The sequence below is a fragment of the Cheilinus undulatus genome, linkage group 13, assembly GCF_018320785.1.
Source record: "Cheilinus undulatus linkage group 13, ASM1832078v1, whole genome shotgun sequence".
Lineage (NCBI taxonomy): Eukaryota > Metazoa > Chordata > Actinopteri > Labriformes > Labridae > Cheilinus > Cheilinus undulatus.
Genome location: NC_054877.1, coordinates 7,148,222 through 7,167,259, shown reverse-complemented (window position 1 = coordinate 7,167,259; position 19,038 = coordinate 7,148,222). Strand labels below are relative to the sequence as shown.

The following is a 19,038-nucleotide window of genomic DNA, read 5'->3' as shown; positions in this document are numbered from 1 at the left end:
CAACAATTCTACATGTGTCTACCCCCTCTGTAACCCTCTGACCCTCACAGGAGTGTGTATCTTGAAGGGTGGACGGTCACTGTGTTGTCTCCTTCATTAACACCCACTAACAAACACCTCGTCTCATCACCGCACCCACGTTCTGAGTCTCCAGCATGCCCCCCTCCCCATCCTCCTCCTCACTCTGTTTGTTTGTGTCTCACCTTCATTTTGACCTGAGAGGAGACGAGCTCAGGGTGTGTCTGCCCGACTGACTGCTGGTAAGTGTCTGTGGTTTGGACTTTGGGGGGATGGAGGGAGGGGGTTGTGGGAGTTTTTGTGAGCTATCAGATGTCAGGGAGCGCTGCTGTTTTTTTATTGGGCTACTGTGTGGAAACTCTGACTCAGTTAAGGGGATTTACATACTCTGAAGTCGATGGAGCGCTTCAAACAGAGCCTAATTTTGATGTTTTGCTAAAGTATTATCACCTAAATATGATTTACAGTCTTAATTACAACTGGTACCAGAAAGAATAATAGATAAGTGACTTTCTTTTGTATGAATGAAAAACAAACTGGCTGTCTTTAGGATAGTCATTGAATATATTTTGGTCTTTTAAACCCAAATTCAAAGATTTATTTAAAAGAAAAAATGAGCAAAGAAATTCCCCATAAGGGCACTGAGGCCACATACACTATTTTGCCAAAAGTATTCGCTCACCTGCCTTGACTTGCATATGAACTTAAGTGGCATCCAATTCTTAATCTATAGGGTTTGATATGACATCGGTCCACCCTCAGTGCATTTGTGAGGTCACACACTGATGTTGGACGAGAAGGCCTGGCTCTCAGTCTCCACTCTGATTCATCCCAAAGGTGTTCTATCAGGTTGAGGTCAGGACTCTGTGCAGGCCAGTTAACTTCATCCACACCAAACTCTCTCATCCATGTCTTTATGGAGCTTGCTTTGTGCACTGGTGCACAGTCATGTTGGAACAGGAAGGGGCCATCCCCAAACTGTTCCCACAAAAGTAGGAGCATGGAATTGTCCAAAATCTCTTGGTATGCTGAAGCATTCAGAGTTCCTTTCACTGGAACTAAGGGGCCAAGCCCAGCTCCTGAAAAACAAGCCCACTCCATAATCTCCCCTCCACCAAACTTTACTCTTGGCACAGTGCAGTCAGACAAGTACCATTCTCCTGGCAACCACCAAACCCAGACTCGTCTATCAGATTGCTAGATGGAGAAGCGTGATTCATCACTCCAGAGATCACGTCTCCACTGCTCCAGAGTCCAGTGGTGGCCTGCTTTACACCACTGCATCCGATGCTTTGCATTGCACTTGGTGATGTATGGCTTGGATGCAGCTGCTCAGTCATGGAAACCCATTCCACGAACCTCTCTACACACTGTTCTTGAACTAATCTGAAGGCCACATGAAGTTTGGTGGTCTGTAGTGATTGACTCTGCAGAAAGTTGGTGACCTCTGCGCACTATGCACTTCAGCATCTGCTGACCCCGCTCTGTCATTTTACGTGGCCTACCACTTTGTGGCTGAGTTGCTGTTGTTCCCAATTGCTTCCACTTTGTTATAATACCACTGACAGTTGACTGTGGAATATTTAGGAGTGAGGAAATTTCATGACTGGGCTTGTTGCATAGGTGGCATCCTATCACAGCACCATGTTGGAATTCACTGAGCTCCTGAGAGTGACCCATTCTTTCAGAAATATTTGTAGAAACAGTCTGCATGCCTAGGTGCTTGATTTTATACACCTGTGGACATGGAAGTGATTGGAACACCTGATTTCAGTTATTTGGATGGGTGAGTGAATACTTTTGGCAATATAATGTATAATGAGTCTTCTTAACTTTCAAATTCTCTCTAACTTTTAGGACATCATTTCAATAAAGAATATTTTGGCAATTCTGGTGATTATGAGAATGTGAGAGTAAATCTGGCTGCCATCTTGCCGTTTCCAGTCAAACAGCAGCAGTAACGGTCCAGGCGGGTACAGCCAGCCGGGTCGTCACTCAGTGTCCGTGGAGGTTCAGATGCAGAGGCAGAGACAGGAGGAGAGAGACTCGTTCGCCCAGGCGCAGCGTCAGTACAGCTCCCTACCACGGTAAGACAGACCCACACAGCTGATATGATGCTGTGTTTGATGTTTGTTTGTGTCCAATGATCAATATGTGCTCACAGCCGTGTGTTTGTGTTTGTACATCTTCTGCTGTTGCTGCTGTGTCTGATATGAAACGTGTCCGGGAGGTTGTGACTGTGTCTGTGTCTGTTTTAGATCTGTAATTCAATCTAATGTGCCGTAATGTACTGTAATGTGTTTGTGTGAGTGTGTGCCTCTCTGTTTCTGTCAGATCTATGGTAATAGCCTTCAGACCGTAATGATAGCAGATTACATATGTTCAGATATAGCATCAGAGTAAGAAAGGGGGTCAGAGAGGGTCAGTTTCTAGCCACAAAACTACACACAGGAACAGATATGCACTCACAGCCACCCTGAGCCGAGATCACGTTACCCTCTCACACAGATCTGACATGATTGCTTTCCTCTCCCTTAATGTAATTCCCTTTGATCTGCATGATACGACTGCCTGTTGTTCCAGGAAGAGCTACTGTGGGCCTGTGTGAGTGGGAACATGGGAGAATTTTCCATAATTTAAAACTAGATTAAATATTGGTGAGATCTGGGATTAAAATGGATTCTTCTCTTTGACATTCAAGACCCTATGAGGAGTTTTTTAGGTGGTACTAAATAAATTGAAACTGGTAGATGCGTCTTTATGACTAGCAAAACCAAACAAGATCATGAGCACTGAGAATTATTGTTTCTATATTGTATTTTTCTTTTCCAACCCTAGCCAGAAGGATGATTTTCTACAAAAAATACCCACCAAAAAAATGCATCCCAGTGTCAAAAGACAGCAAACTTAGATTCTTTAATAGCAGAACCCCTCCTGTGTACCTACAGTGAAAGATGAGATGAGAGGTTTTACTCTCTCCAGAGGAGGCGCCAAAATCAACACAAGGCACCAGCCTGTAGACAGCCTACAGTGATCCTCACTATTTTTTTCATGTGAGCCACATTGGCAGAACGGACACAACAGGAGAGCTGCTGTAGTTAAACCGAAAGCCACCAAAAGTGAACAACATTACCGAATACTAAGGTGTCAACCTACAGCGCAGTGATAACACAGCCAGTACAGATGTAATTCAAACCAGCATTACTTTAATACTGTGATGAGCTGAAGGTGGCATGCATCTCCTTTACTTTCTTCATGTTGTATTTGTAGTTTGTTGTTGCAATCACTGTGAGGCATTCAAGATGTGCATAGCTCAGCCGGTTTCTCTGCTTTCTCTTGATAATGTTTGAAAATGTTGCCTCACTTGTGTATGAGCTCCTAAAAGAAGACATCACTTTCTGTACAAGTGGTTTCAAAGTGGGAAAGTCTGCCTCACACACCAAACTCCAGAAGTGGCCAACACCTGCTTGTAGTTCAACTTTGAGAATGTCATTCGTCTGCAACTCAACTATCTCATTTTTCAGAGCAGCACGGTTATTGGGACATACGGAGCTCTGATATTGTTGGAGTGAGAGAGGATACATGCACGTGGAAGGGGTTTTCAATAAAATTAGAAATCTTCTTGTGCTCATTCACATCGCTGAGTCAAACTCACCCTTCAGCTCTTCCTAAACTTTAACAAATGCTCCGTGGCTGAAGCGCTGCAGCAGAGATGGATCAATTGTGGTTGTAGCCCTGAGTTTTAGGAAGTAGATGAGCTCTCTGTCAGGCATCCACAGGACTGTTATTTTGTTTTGGAATGCTCTGATTGCCTTTAGCATGTCGCTTGGAAGCTTATCTCTCCCTCCCTCCCGTTCAGATGACAGGTAATGTCAGTCAGAAGGGCATTGTATTATTCAGTGTGGGTCCTTCAACGCTGGCTCCTGTTTCATTGAAATTTGGATGTGCAGTTTTGAAATGGCGCTCTAGGTTGCTAGGTTTAAACCCAGAGCGGGTCTTTTTGCATAGTAAGCACAATGGGTTCATTCCATGGAGGACAAATAGAAATTCTTCTGTCAATTTTTCTTGAAATTTCCTGTGCTCATCTTCTATGCCTCGTACCTTTCGTTTTTTGCTGGTCCCTTCTCCGACATCCTCTTGTTGTTTTTCGGTTGTTGCATTCTCCACATTTTCATCCTCCTTGTTTCTCACCTTACTTTGAGCCTGTTCATCTGTTTTTTGCCTCGGTTTGATAAGAAATCGATCCATTTTTTCCTCTGTACATATTACGCTGGCTAGCGTGAGAGGCTCTTAAAAGCTAACGCATGCACGCTCACTGCGAGTGTGCTGTTGCCAGGTCTGACGATTGATCACTCTTTTAGAGACTACAATTATTAGGTCAAAGTACAAATACAAGCGGTCTATTTTAAGTTTGTAGCACTATATACATTATATATTTATCAGATCCACCTTACCAAATGTACTGGCTGTGTTAAAGCGTTGTTTTTTGCTTCCATGCGAGCTGCCAATTAAAGCCGGAGGAGCTGCATATGGCTCGCAAGCCGCGCAATGAGTAACCATGGCCTAATAGAAGAGGGGGTCCGTTCTTTCCAAGAAATGGACCTTTTGCTGTCCCTCATATTTTACAAAATGTACTCTGAGCTCCAAATTACAGAACTACATTAGTAGCAGGAGTCAATGCAGATAGGAGGCAGCAGTCAAAAACATACTGGATGTTCTTAGATGGTCTCTGGTCCCTGTTGGATCACTTACGATCCCAAACGGTAGCACATGCATGGTTTACAATATCTGAAGAGCCATAGGACAGATCACTATGGAGTGAATCCTGATCTGAAGCTTACTTTTTTTGCCAATCTACAGACTGCTCCTGCCATTTTAACCTGTTCCAGAGCTTTTTTTTATTCAGGTGCAAAGTGCAGCATTTATTAAGAGTTTTGATGCTTCGAATCCAAAATGCTAAATCTAGCACATATTACATTTTTTGTGATGAAAAACTTGGTGCTATCAGTCCTTAATGTTGACACCAGTAGTTGAAGACGACAACTTCCTGTCAGCCTGTTGACCAGTCACAATGCTCATATTTCTTCTTCTGTAGTTATACAGTGGTAGCAATCAATCAGGGCCAGCCAAAGATTAACAAGAGACAAGATCTGAGCAAAGAAAAAAATAGTCCTCTATGGCCCTATAAGGAAAAGGGGATGTAAGCCAGGCTTAAAAGAACATCACTATGGACCTTTAACACATTGTTTTATTCTTGAATAACTTTATTACTGTCTAGGAGGAAATCCAAAGTTATAAATGCCTCCCTAAGCAGACTGTAGGAACTCAAACACTGCATGGTCAGTACACCATCAGGCTGCTCTCACATACATCTACAACATTAAATACATTATCTTCTATTATTCCGCTGTCGGACTCTAATCCACTTTTATCGACATAAATCCCTTCCTTGATAAATATTGCAGGCAGCTTTGCTGAAAGATTAATGAACAACCGTCTCGCTCCAGCAGTCAGAAGCAACTTCCTGTGGCCCCGTCCCTTTATTTTTCCTCCACTAATTCCATTAAGAAAGTGTTCTGTTTGGATAAACCCCGCTGTCGTGTCTCCAGAACACTAACTATTGTTTGACTTAGAGGATTCCATCGCGCGAAGTCACAGCCTGAGACGGAGAAAATACGGCGGTTTGGGAGATCTCAGCCTTGATGGGATTCATATGGGCCCATGAGAAGTCATGGATGGTGGAATTCTGCGTGAGAGAACTGCTAGATTGTGAAACATGATTTGATTAATGGCGCTAGTATTCTTTAAAAAGCAGCTTTCATTTTGGAAAAAGGTCAGCTCCTTTCAAGGTGACACTCTTTCCTAAACAACAACTTGTGAGTGAAAATAAACAGCCGCAGTTTGAAGGAGTGACGCCAGATGAAGGGAGCTCATATTTATCATGTATGACACCATTGATCTCGGAGCCAGTTTAATGCCATTATTGGAGAATAAAGACCTGCTGCAACAGCTGCACAGCCATTAGCTCTCACTATATCTGCATGCATGTGTGGAACAACCATATGTGTAGCTGCCCCGCTCTGTAACCTCTCACAAAGTCTCCTTTTTTCCTCTCAATCTCACTCTGTCACCTTTCCCCTTTTCTATTTTATCATCTGTCATGCTTCACAGTATGCATGCACAGAATACAGAACATCTTTCTGTATTTACCACACATGTACATGCTCCCCCTTGGCACGCCATCAGACGGGGAGAAGCGATCTGCTTTGCATTTCTCAGCAGGGAGGCAGACCGGCTTTGGCCTCTTTGTCAACATATGAAATGAAATCAGATCCCGGGGACGCCCGGCCCTGAAAATTGGAATCACTCAACCGTGTGCAAGAATAAACCTGGGCTATATTCCTCTCACCAATCGAGAAGCGTATCCATTTCCAATTGCATTCAATCTCTCTTGAATAAAAACAAAGGTCCTCTCTGTTCTCATTAAGGATTTTTTCTTCACTTCCTACTCAAATCCAAACACAGGAATAATACGATTTCTTCACAGCTGGCTGATAAACCTGCTAATTATGCATGGCTCTGAGTCAAAAGCCCATTGATGTTTAGTGTCTTTTTCTCGCTCTCCTCTGGTGTTTCCTTGCCCTCCAGATAAATGAAGGTGGAGCGGCAGGGTTTAAAACATTCATGCATATCGTACAAAGAGGCTAGCCAAGCAGAAATGAGAGCTCATGTCACACATCTGGATTTTTTTCTTGCCTCACCACCACCTTCCTCATAAAGGGCGAGGCTGCCCCAGCCAGAAGCATGACAGCTAACTGTGCCTTTAAGACACATGTGTCAGGTGTCAAATATCATCCTGAGCAAATGCGCTGCAGACAAGATGGTCGCCTCATTTTTCCCCAACATCCAAAGGTCTGCTGTTACTGTCTGTCAGATCCAATGGTTGTTTCTGTCGGTCTTGAAATGGGCCTAATGGGCTGGATGGGGGGCTCTGACATGGTTAGGTATCCCTGCACGTTGTTACCGCGGGCTGCGACTCGCCCAGAGGGAGTTTGTGAGGCTGTAATGGTGCCTCATTTTCATTGAACATGATGTCTTGGCTACCATAAAGCTGACAGATTTTCTTTTCTTGTCAGTAAAGCATCCAAACACTTAAGTCCCTCTGCCATGAGATAATTGGGTTACAATAAACATTTTTGCTGCTGCTGATATTTCTCCAACAAGATCAGGTCACAATATTCTGCAAAGAGGGGTCAAATGTGTGTCATGAGCAAATAAAATGATTATATTTGAGAAGGATCCCAAAGGGGGCTTTAATTGGACATTTTTATGTTGGTTTTAACTATAATGGTGGTTTAAGCCCTTTAGAAATACCAATTATCTCACCTCAGCCCACAGCAATGACTGGGCCTCTAAACAACCAAAGTATTATACTTTGAACAAATATCTGCTGTCAAAACAGGACGTTTTTTCCCATTGCAATACCCTGCAATCAGCTGCTTGCAATTTAATCAGGCAGCATCCTCCGACAGCCTGATTACTCGATTCAGAGAGCTGTGACCATCACTAAAACAGTCTTGTCACAGAGTTTGGGCTTAAAGGATACTTACTTTTCCCATTTCTCTCTCCACATTAGGCAACCCAGGAAGAACCCCAGCTCCATCTCCCAGGACTCGTGGGACAAAGCGTACCCACCAGGTGAAGGCTTCCAGACAGCAAAAGACAACCCCAGGTACTCCAGCTATCAGGGCTCCAGGAACGGCTACCCGGGAGGCGGAAGCGTCAACGCCCGAGTCCTCTTGGAGGCCCAGGAGCTGCTGAGGCAGGAGCAGAGACGGCGAGAGCAGGAAGCCAAAGGGAAGCTAATGCAGGAGAGCAGCGGAAACAGCGGCTATGAAGGCTACTCCGCCGGGCTCCTGAAGGACCCTGCTTCTCCAAAGGGGCCCTACCGACACGACGTGCCACCTTTGCCTTCGCAGTTAGCGAGGCTTAATAGATTGGGTTCTGAGAAAGGAAGACTTTTTTATTCTTGAGGAGTTTGAATGGACTGATGGAAGGAAAGCTGAACAGTGAACACTACAGAAACAGCAGAAGTGGACGCTGCAGATCACGACAAAGGGACAAGCTAGAGGTCTTAGCAGTCAGTACGTTTACATGCACTGTTAAGCTACATTTTAGCTTGATTAGGATGTTAAATCAGACTTCTGTCCTCGTCCCAGTATACAAACATAAGGGGAAAATGTGATAATTGACAGAGAGATGTCTAACTACAACACAATAGCACTGCTCTGTACATTTTGTACATCCTCTATGCTTTACTTTTGGATAGATATAATGCATATTGTCCTTCCAAGCTCATGGTAATTAAAGGCACAACATAACTCACTGTATGCATAGCATTTATGCTGTTTGACTGCATTTAAAAGTGAACTGTTTAAGCCAGGCAAACACAGTAACGCACTGACCGATCTTGGAGGTGACCAGCAGGAGTGCACGCTACAAATCTTGACAAAGGGACAAACTCGAGGTCTTATAGCATAGCAGTCTGTACATTTATATGCAAAACTAAGTTGCGCTACATGTTAGCTTGATTGGGATATTTAATTGGACTTCTGTTCTAGAACAAAAACACCAGGGGAAAATCGGTTTACCGACAGAAATGTGTCCAGCACTGCTCTTGGTGACATTAAGCTAGTTACCATTGGGCCTGCAGCTGTTTGACCTTGCTAACAAACTAGCAAGCAGTTAACTTGCTATGCAATATGCCAAACAATGAAAATGTGAACAATTTTATAGCTCTGTGCATTTTGTACATGCCCTTGCTTTACTTTTGCTATAAAATTGGCACATATTACCACCCACACAATGGTAGTTGAAGGTAGAATGCAACTTAATGCTGAGTATTTGTGCTGCCCAACCTCTGGGTCAAAGCCCAGCATGGAATAAGAATGAGCAATTAATCAGAATTAAGATTGTATGGATATTTCTGTATTTTTTGAATTTGTGCTGAATGAGTGGTGGGGATAGCTTCCAGAGATTTTCAGTGTGCATTAACCCTTTAAACAGATTGCGCTCAGGGCACTGGCATGGAAACTAGGCTATACAGACGGGTGCAATTTATCTGCATAATTTAGTGAGTTTGTTGGCTGACTTGTATAGTATATTGTAAAATTTTGAAACTCTTTTTTTCCACAGAAAGCCTCTGTGTTTGGCTTTATTTTGCAGTGCAAATTTTGGCTAAGTGTCCTTCCACCTCATCGTATCTGATCAACTGCTTGAGCGAGGAGGCTTCAACAACAGAAAACCTGACCAAAACTAGTTATTTCAGCCGAGTTTTCCATTTCAGCTGCAAAGCAGTTTTCATAAGGTGAACATATCATCCCAACAGTTACTTGTGTATAGAAGAATAAAACCACATCCATAAACTCACTTGGATGAAAAACGTCCACTCAGCTCTTCTCGTTAGACGCAGTTTAATTTATCTTGAGAGAGTTGAAGAAAGTCGATGAAACCACAGTGTTCTGTAAGGCAGGGAACTCTGGATAGGGAGTGATGCAGGCTGACTCGGGATCTTTCCTGCTAACCAGTCTTTACTGAAGTTTCTCTGCGCTCCAGCTCATACAGGTAGCCACTTTAATTCCCAGTGAACGACACATCATGGCCAAAATGGTTCATCCTGTCTCGTTTTAGCTTAGCTTGTGATTGTTGTCTGATGAACCCAGAGACCAAAACAGCTGATCAGGAGGTGACAATACACTGAGGTGGAGGAACACATACCTTAAGTTTGCTTTGTAAAATAGTGCCAAACACAGAGGCTTTCTTGGTGATAAGAAATGAATTGCGTACATAGCGTACATTGGAGCCAACATTGTTTTTTGGCCCATGTTACCTTAAATTTGCTAAATTACACAAAGAAACTGCACCTGTCTGTAGCCTGTATGGCCTTCCTCCAGCATGATCTGCTTAAAGGGGAAACACACCTCGAAATCACAACAGGCTAATGCTACTATTATTGCTAAGTACCTCATACAAACGAACATCAAAATGACAGAAATGTCCCTTTAAATCAGGTATGGCCTACAGCAATTTTTTTAAAGTGCAGGTGGCACAATTTCTCTAACTTGGAATGTGTCAAAACGGCAGTTTTAATTTTTTTTGCATCAGAGATGTTACGCTCTACACATCAAGCAAACATTTGAGAGTTAGATTTTTAGTGTAGTTTGAAAAGAACCCAACATCCCTCTATGTTTTTCTTAATCAAAATGAGAATGACATCCCTCCAGTAAAACTGTTTACATCGATTTGCAATTTGCATCAAAATCTTTACATTTAGATCTCTTTTTTTAATCATTCAGCCACAAGGAATCATACAGCTCAGAACACCTTGTCTGACATGTTTACATGCATTTTAAAAGTCCAGTTTAAGTCAGCTGAGCACTGTTACTCGACCTTTTCTACCTGCATGTAAACGTACTGACTGGTCTTAGAGGTAAACAGCGGTGATGTGTGCTCAGCATGTGGGCGTTTGTGTTCATCCCCTGCTGTGACGATGACCTATACGATTGATCAGACCCTCCCACGGACATGAGACGCTCAGTGCCTTCTCTGCATCCACGGATACTTCTTCACAGTCGTCCAGTCCTCTGACTCATCGAGCTTTTGGCACCGTCACGTGCTGACAATCAAAAAACAGGCAGACAGGCGAGTGAGTGGGTGCTCTTTTGAGCCCACGGGGGAGGTGTTGGTGTCTGTGTGGGTTCGTGTGTAGGCAAGTGATATGGTACATGTTTCACGACAGAGTGTGTGGCTCTACAAAGTGTCCCGTGGATGACTCTTCCCATCGGTCACAACTCAGAGTTAACATTCAGCCTCCCTACAAGCGCTGCTGGCGTTTCTCCGCATCCTGTTTTCTCTCCATTCAGTGTTTTCTACTCTCTCACTTGAGTACTCCCCAGGGAGCAGAGGAAACACGGCAAAGAGTATGAAAGAAGCAGGGCACTGTGTGTGTGTTATTAATAAAAAAGCCCCTCTCATAAATGATTCATATCGTGTGTTATCTCCGTGGAGGAGACCCAGGCAGAGAGGGTAGACAGCTCTGATCCTTTGCCTGGCCCCCCTACACCGCTCTGGGCTTGATTCCCTGGCCCGCCTGCCTGTCTGTCTGGAGCTCCAATCCTCTTTCTCTTGTCATTCTCTCTGTTCATTACCTTTCTTTCTTCTACTTCAACACCTCCACCTTCATCCTCCTCTCCTTCACACTCATGCCACCCCCCTCCCCCTCCTCTTCCTCTTCCTCCCACTCCCACCCTCCTTCCCTTTTTCGTCTCCCGAGTCAGGCTCTGCACTGAATTTTTCATCACAAGCCACCTGCTGCCTGCCAGAGCCAGAGAAAGCTGCCACCAGAGGCACCAGCTTCTGACAAAAAGAGGGGAATAACAGCAAAAAAAAAAAAAAAGACGGAATAGAGATGGGAAGAGACAGACAATAAGCCCCTCAATGTGAGATTAGCTGCAGCTTTTGTCCAGATTTTAACAAAAGACGAAATTGCCCTGAGTAGTTAATTGCTTTCAATTTGCTGTAATTGCTTTATTTTTTTTGTCAACCATTTAACAAATTTACCTGACGCCCTTTTCAAAGATTTATAGAAACACACTGAACTGCTCTTTTTTAAAGAAACAGATTGCCTTTTCCCGCTTGCTCTCTGAAATGTTTTGTTTTTGAGTCACCCTGCGGAGTGGCAAAGCAAATCTGTGCATCCAGACAAAATAGGCAGAGAAAGAAGTGTTATTTTTCTTATAGAGCTCAGCCAAACTCTGCCCTGCTGTGCTGGAATTTCTCAAAGTTTTGCTTCAAGGATATCTGCCAGGAAATTCACTCACCCAGGAGAGAAAAGGAGCGCTGCAGTGTTAATTTGGTCGACTAAAACTGTGACTAAAAATGTCTGTAGACTTCTGTTTTCCACTGGATTAAAAATAGATATTTGGGGTTAAAAGCTCTGGTAAAAACCTTACCTTGGTGTTCAACATTCAAACATTAAAAATCCATGATATTTCTCTGCTGTGCCTGTAAGCTATCTCAGTATTTTCATCAATATATCTAAAATCTGTTTAAGTGTTGATAGTGCATTAATATAAATAAGAGACTAAAATGTATGGTCTTTCTAATGTCTAAAATGTTTTTAAGTTTTCAATGGCTAAAACTAGACTTGGTCATAAATGGCTACAATGAGACGAAACTAAAGTCATGTTAATCGAAAGACTTTGATTTTCATAAAGCTCATATGGTAGCCATTGTTTTGTTATTTATATAAAATACACAGTTCCTTTTAGGCTGAATACAAAAAACTGAAATTATCAGTAACTTCTCTTTATAAGGTGCAGAGGTAAACAATACACTAAACAGCATATTTGACTATTTCTACAGTTATTTTGATGCCCATAACCACTGCCATGGGGAATGTGTCACCCTCAAATTACACATACTCTGCAAAGAGATCCGCACATAAAGCTCAATCTTGAGCAAATAATTTCCTTTTAAGTGGTCTTTTTGATTCCACTGCACGCGCTCTGGTCTGCTCAAGTTGTGAGACAGGTTGAGTTTGAGGTGAAGCCACTGCCAAATGCAATCCATCCAAACAGCATTAGGACTGCAAAGCATCGAGTCAACTTCAAAATACACCATGCACCAACTCTCAACTGTAAATCTTATCACTATATAAACATTACATCTGATCTGTTGGCACAAATTACAGGTCATCAGTCGGTCACAGAGATCATCTGGCTTTTGAATGGGCCTTTCACCCTGGTAATGAGCTGGAGACCCCCAGTGGTTTCCGGGCCCTTGGATCAGGGGCTCGTAGCAACCCTGATACCTGCCTGGCCAGTACCCTTGTGCCAGGCCATGATTACTAGGCAGATCCAACCCTAACTCTGCCTTAAAGGTGATTTTTTTTTTAGCATATTATTTTCATATGCCCCTGGTAACATGCAAAGACATCCAGAGCACGACTGAGGTTGCGTCAGTCCTTCTTCCTGCATGTTGGTCCCCTTGGGTGGTATTCGGCTCCACATCTACACCTTTCTTCAGCCTCAATTTTTAGCCCAGAAAGGCCTTAAAATTCTGCCCAGTACTGTTCCTTACATGCACAATGGATTATATATATATATATATATATATATATATATAGTATATTTATATAATCATTGATTTAGATTGTCCAAGAGTCCAGCACTAAAATTGTAGATTTTATCACCATATATCTATTTTAAGCTTGTGTTAGTCTTGTCTTCCTCGTGGAATTTAATGTCGTTGTCAAACATTATTAGTCATAGTTTTAGTCAACAAAAGTAACACTGCTCCTTGCCAGTTGGATTTCCACAACTCACTCGAGCTTTCTTTTCCAGATTTAATAAAAAGCTGTAAGAAATCCACTAATTATCACTGCTTTATTCCAACTTCAGTTTGTCTGACAGTATAAACATTGTCAGAATTATAATTATTGTTTAAACCTTCTAGGAAACTTTTCAATCACTGCGGGGACAAAATGAATTCCTGTAGAGCATCTGTGTGAAGAAAGAAGACTCAAAACCTGCAAAACAAACTTAATCTTGCTGCATTATTCAATCATCCTTGATATTATGGTGAACTATTCCTTTACACAGGTGGCATTTTGATTATGAACCATGCTGGTCCAGTGCCGTGCTCCACTTGATCCACTCGTTCTGCCTTTTTTTCCCCAATCAACCCTGCAGATGCTGATTGGCTTTTTTTTATTCTTGGAGGAGGAAACTAATCAGTGAAAGCAGCTGCTGCAGTTGTAGGTTGGAGAGAAGACCTCGGGTGCTGATGACACATACTTAAAAACCACCGCCGCAGCAAAGCAGCCCACCGCTCTAATTGCTGCAGTAGGTGGCAACCGATCCTCTCAGTCTTCACCTACCCTCCTCTGACATCACTAATGCTTGCCTCTCTGCCTGCAAACGAACAAATGAGACCCAGCTGAGGTCGAGCTTTAAAAAACAAAAAAAAAGGGAAATACAAAAATATGAAACCTTGCTATCATTAAGCTGCGGAAAACAAACAGGCGGTACGTAATTGCCCTTCACTCCTACACGCTCCTATGCGGTGTGAAGCTGCGTGACATACATTATCTCCTGTTGGTTAATGAAGACCCTCGCTGGGAAAGAGACGGGCTTAGTAGGGGTGATAAATGATGAACGGAAAGAAGTGAAAAGGTGAAGAAAGCTGCATTTTTCTAGTGTTTGAACCTTTTTTGTCAACTCGAGGAAATCTCTACTCTGTTTTCTAACTGAAATGACCCTTTTGCATTATGTATGTTCTTGTAACAACATGAAAACACTCTCAGTGAGCGTTCAAATCACTGCAGCGATGGATGATGAAATCTGTTACCAAATAAGTGACAATGTGGGGGTTAAATCCTCTCCACTTGGATCGTTTTTTTAGTGTTTGGTTGTAGCGGCCTGCACTTCCTGCTGTGAATACTAGTATGTCTCAACATGCCGACTCGCACGTCTAGAAGGATGTTTGTGACCTGTGCTGTAAACTTCATGGACTCTGCTGTTCAGCTAGTTTAGTTACAGGGTCTGATGTCAAGTGCCTGAAATAATATCAAGATATTTTACACAAATAGAGACACGATGTGATTTGTTTGTCGGTGACACTACAGCACACAAACTCCAGTGTGTGTTTTTAAACGTTTTTAATATCATTGTATTAAAATGTGTCATTTTTAGGGGTACTCCTTCTTGATTTTTTTAACTTTATTTGCAAGAGCCAACACTTACAAGCCGATATCAGTGTATTTGTATCCCGTTTGACATTGCCTTCAACCATGCTGTACCATGATGTGTTTAAAGTCTAAGAAGAAATGGAAGCTGATGTGCAATTGTTTTTTTGTTTTTTTTTCCAGAAAACTTTTACATGATATATTAAGAAATGTATGCAGCCACTTTTTCTGTACATATCAAATTTAGAATAAAGCGGAAGGCTGTTCCATCCTGTTTACAACCTCGCCCGCCTCTGCCTGTCGTACCTTTCTTCTCCTCAGCCTCCCGCGGGCTTTGATGCCAGATCAAGTGAGTCTGAAATTAAACGAGAGAGAATCACTTTGCTGTCAAATGTCAAATCTGTCAGGTCTGGAGTCTGACGACTTCTTCTAAGAACTTGGAGGATTCAAATGAGATAACTAGTGAGGTGAAATATTATGATGGAGCTCAACAGTCTGGTTCTAAAGGCAGGCCTGCCCACAGAACTGGGCCCCTGAAGAACCCAGCAAGTAGGCCCTCCAAGTAGGGACTTATTGAGGATATCAATGCATGTGTGTAGGATCAGTAGGATTGGCTAACAGTTATCTCATTTTGGTACTGAGAAGAGTTTCAAGCTATTTCTGGGTTCTCATGATTTAGACCCATTGTTATCATTATTTTTCCTTTTTTCAAAATTTCAACTCTATTTTGCTTCTTAACCAATTCTTGCCACTTTTAACCTGCTTTTTTTTCTACTTTATAACCCATTTTTACTACTTTAGACACCAATATTTGCAAATTTTTGCCACTTTTTACCCATTGTTGCCACTTTTTAACCACTTTTCACCATTACTTTCTGATCATTTTTGTCCCTTTTGCCTTTGTTAACCTATGTTTTGCCACTTTTACCCTTTTTTTACTTCTTTTTGACCCCTTTTCACTACTTTGGACTCTGATTTTCCATGTTAATCTATTGTTGCCACTTTTTAAACTGCTTTTCACCATTTTTTCCTGACTATTTTTGTCCCTATTTGCCTTCCTTAGCCTATTTTTGCCACTTTTAACCCATTTCTGCCACGCTTTGCAAATTTTTGCCTCTATAACCCAATGTTGCCACTTTTTTAACCACTTTTCACCATTTTTGTTCCTCTTGCCTTTGTGTGCCTATTTTTTGCCACTTTTATCCTATTTTTACTCATTTTAAACCCATTTTCACTGCTTCAGACACTGATTTTTGCCCTATAATCTATTGTTGCAACTTTTTAAACTGCTTTTAACTTTTTTTGTCCCTATTTCCCTTTATTAGCCAATTTTTGCCACTTTTAGCCCATTTTTCGCCACACTTAAACTACGTTTCACAATTTTTCCTCCATTTTTTTCTCACTTTTTGCCAAATTTTAGGTTTGTTGCCTATTTCACAGTTGTCAAACTAATTTTCCCTCAGAGTTATTTCAGTTTCTTCTATTTTATCCTCTGGCATCCTGATGTTTGTGCAAATCAGCTTAGCCATGAAGTCTGACATAACTTTCCTAATGGTTTATATAAGTGTGCCTATTCACATTGATAAGATTACCAAAAAAGGAAACATTGTTTGAAGAAAAAGGGGTTGACTGCTTAAAAAAAGACTACACCGTTCTATAGCATAACTGAAGAGAAATGTACATACTTTTTTTTTTTTTTTTTTGCCTTGATAAGAATGGTTGTTATTCAGGTTAAATTTAAAACTGTATTTGATAGATTAACTTCTCAATGAACCATGATTTCCCTGACCCCCATGGGCCTGCCTTATTGGCAGCTATAGGTAGATATCCCTCTCTTTTTCTGAATAGCTGATTTCATAATTAGCTTTAATACAGGGCCTATAAAAAGTATTCACCTTCTTGGATATTTTATCCTTTTATTGATTTTATAAATCAGCCATGGTCATGTCATTTGGCTTTTTTGACAAAAAAAAAACAAACTCTTATCAAAGTAAAAACAGAATTCTACAAAGTAATGTCAATTAAACTAAAACATGTAATGTAAAATAAGAGACTGCGTTAATATTTTCCTCCTTTAAAGTGACTGACCTTATTCAATAGAGGCCCAGCCAATGGGTGCTAGTAGTCTCACAATTAGTGAAATGTGGATCAGCTGAGTGCAGTGAATGTGTCTCAAAGGATTGTTGTATAAAGACACCTGTGTTTAGAAGATTTGGTCACTAGGTAATCAGTATTTCTGGCTACCATTGCACCATGAAGACAAAAGAACATACCAAGCAACTCAGAGAAAGAGTAATTGAAAAGTCAGGGGTTTGATTCAAAAACATTTCCAAGGTACTGAACATCCCTCAGAGTTCGGTCAAATCCATCATCAACAAATGGAAGGAATATGGCAGATGCGTAAATCTGCCTAGATCAGACCGTCCTCACAAACTGAGTGAGCGTGCAAGGAGACTAGTGAGAGAGGCCACCAAGACACCTATGACTACTCTGAAGGAGTAACAAGCTTCAGCAGCTGAGATTCAGAAGACAACAGCTATTGCCTGGGTTCTTCAATAGTCAAGGCTTTATGTGAGAGTGGCAAAGAGAAAGACACTGTTGAAGAAAACTCAGATTAAATCTCAACAAGAGTTCATCAAAAGGCACATGGGAGATTCCATGGTCAAGTTTAAGAAAGTTCTATGGTCTGAGGGCCGAAATAGAGCTTTTAGGCCATCAGAGAAGACGCCAAACACTGCGCAAACACACCATCCTCATTGTGAAGCACAGTGGTGGCAGCATCAAGCTGTGGGGATGCTTCTTGGCAGCCGGCCCTGGAAGGCTTGTGATGGTAGAGGGTAAAATGATTATTAAAACTGATCTATAAAACATACAAGGTCCAGAAGGAAAACAATCTCCACAGACCTCCATCAGTCTGGGCTGAGTGGCTGAGTGGCACCACTCACTAAGGACCTTTTTTGCTCAGTTTGGCCAGATGACCAGCTCTTGGAAGAGTCCTGGCTGTGCCGAAGTTCTAGACCAGGTGATGTTAGCCAGAGGCAGGCACTAGCGCAACTGATACAGCATGTGTGGGTTTATATTTTAAAGTCACACCTGTGGAGAGCACCTACTGGGTCTTTTCTTGGAGTGGGCCTGGAGTCAAGTCACTATCATAAGCTCTTTTCATATATCCCACCACTGTGGTTTGAAGGTTGAGCTACCACTGGTATCTATGTGCATGACAGCCAAATGCAGATGCTTGAACTAGTGTTGTAAAAATCCATTTGATACTGATTTAACACCCACCACTAATTGTAAGTGACATTTCTCCTTCAGCCAACAACATAATAACATACAGATTTGGACTGAGAATCCTCAGAGCTGAAGCCTGGGCACACCTGTTAGTTCCACATGTACATGTTTTGACTTGTCATGTGAACAGCAAACACACGGAGCTCTGAGCATGTTCCATATTTCAGGAACATTCACAACCTTGACGGCAGAAATGACATCCTGTGCTGCGGTAAATCCATGTTTGAGAGCACCACATGTCCTCTTGGAAGCAAACCCAAATCTGTTTGTGCGTTTGGTTTTTCTTCTTGCACCTTGAATGAAATGCTCTGAAGGTTTAAATTTAAAATGTTATCTAAAGGGTACAACTTTTCAAATATATTTTTAAGACAGATTAAACATAAAATCCCTCCTTTAGAGTGAATCGCTCACCGTAACATGTTGGCACATTTTTCCTCATGCTCTTCCCTCTGAATCTCACGCACACACACCATGAAGTCAATAAAAAGCCCCGTCTGCCATGAAGGATAAAAGCACAGGATGAGGCTGAGGGATTTCTCGGCCTCCACCTCTTCTCACATCTCAGTTCCTTCCAACACATCCAGTCGGCCGGCTTAAGAAGCATTAGTGGTATTTGGGTAGGACGTCACCTTTGCCCTTTAGAACAAAAACAGTAGCTGCTACACAGTTCCCCAGTGAGGGACAATGGGAAGGAGGTTGGTCTTAATAACAGGAAACACAATGGCGTTTAGGAAGATTACCTCAGCGAGTTCCACAGATCGGTTACACAGTTGTTTCAGGGAAGCCAAATGTTATTTTCAGTTACTTCTACTGCATTAGCTGCTGCTTCATAGGTTTCCCATCGGGAATAGAGCTCAATGGTGACCGCCCACTTTTTCAGCGGCTCTGGTTCCAGGGTCCAACCTCCACCCCAGTCTGAGACAGACAACAATTCAAACTGAGTCCTGTTCTAATCTGTGTTTTATGTAGAAAACATGCTAGAA

At 42.1% G+C, this 19,038-nt stretch overlaps 1 protein-coding gene across 3 annotated transcripts in view; it reads left to right on the top strand.

Moving 5' to 3' along the window:
- LOC121520462 (partitioning defective 3 homolog) overlaps nt 1-15,039 on the top strand; it is a 443,160-nt gene extending 428,121 nt beyond the window's left edge. For all 3 annotated transcript variants that reach the window (XM_041803924.1, XM_041803923.1, XM_041803922.1), the window contains 2 exons: nt 1,963-2,105; nt 7,655-15,039. In XM_041803924.1, coding sequence (XP_041659858.1) covers nt 1,963-2,105; nt 7,655-8,051 — 540 coding nt within the window. In that variant the 3' untranslated portion in view covers nt 8,052-15,039. The remainder of the gene's footprint in view (nt 1-1,962; nt 2,106-7,654) is intronic.
- The last annotated feature ends 3,999 nt before the right edge of the window (nt 15,040-19,038 follow it).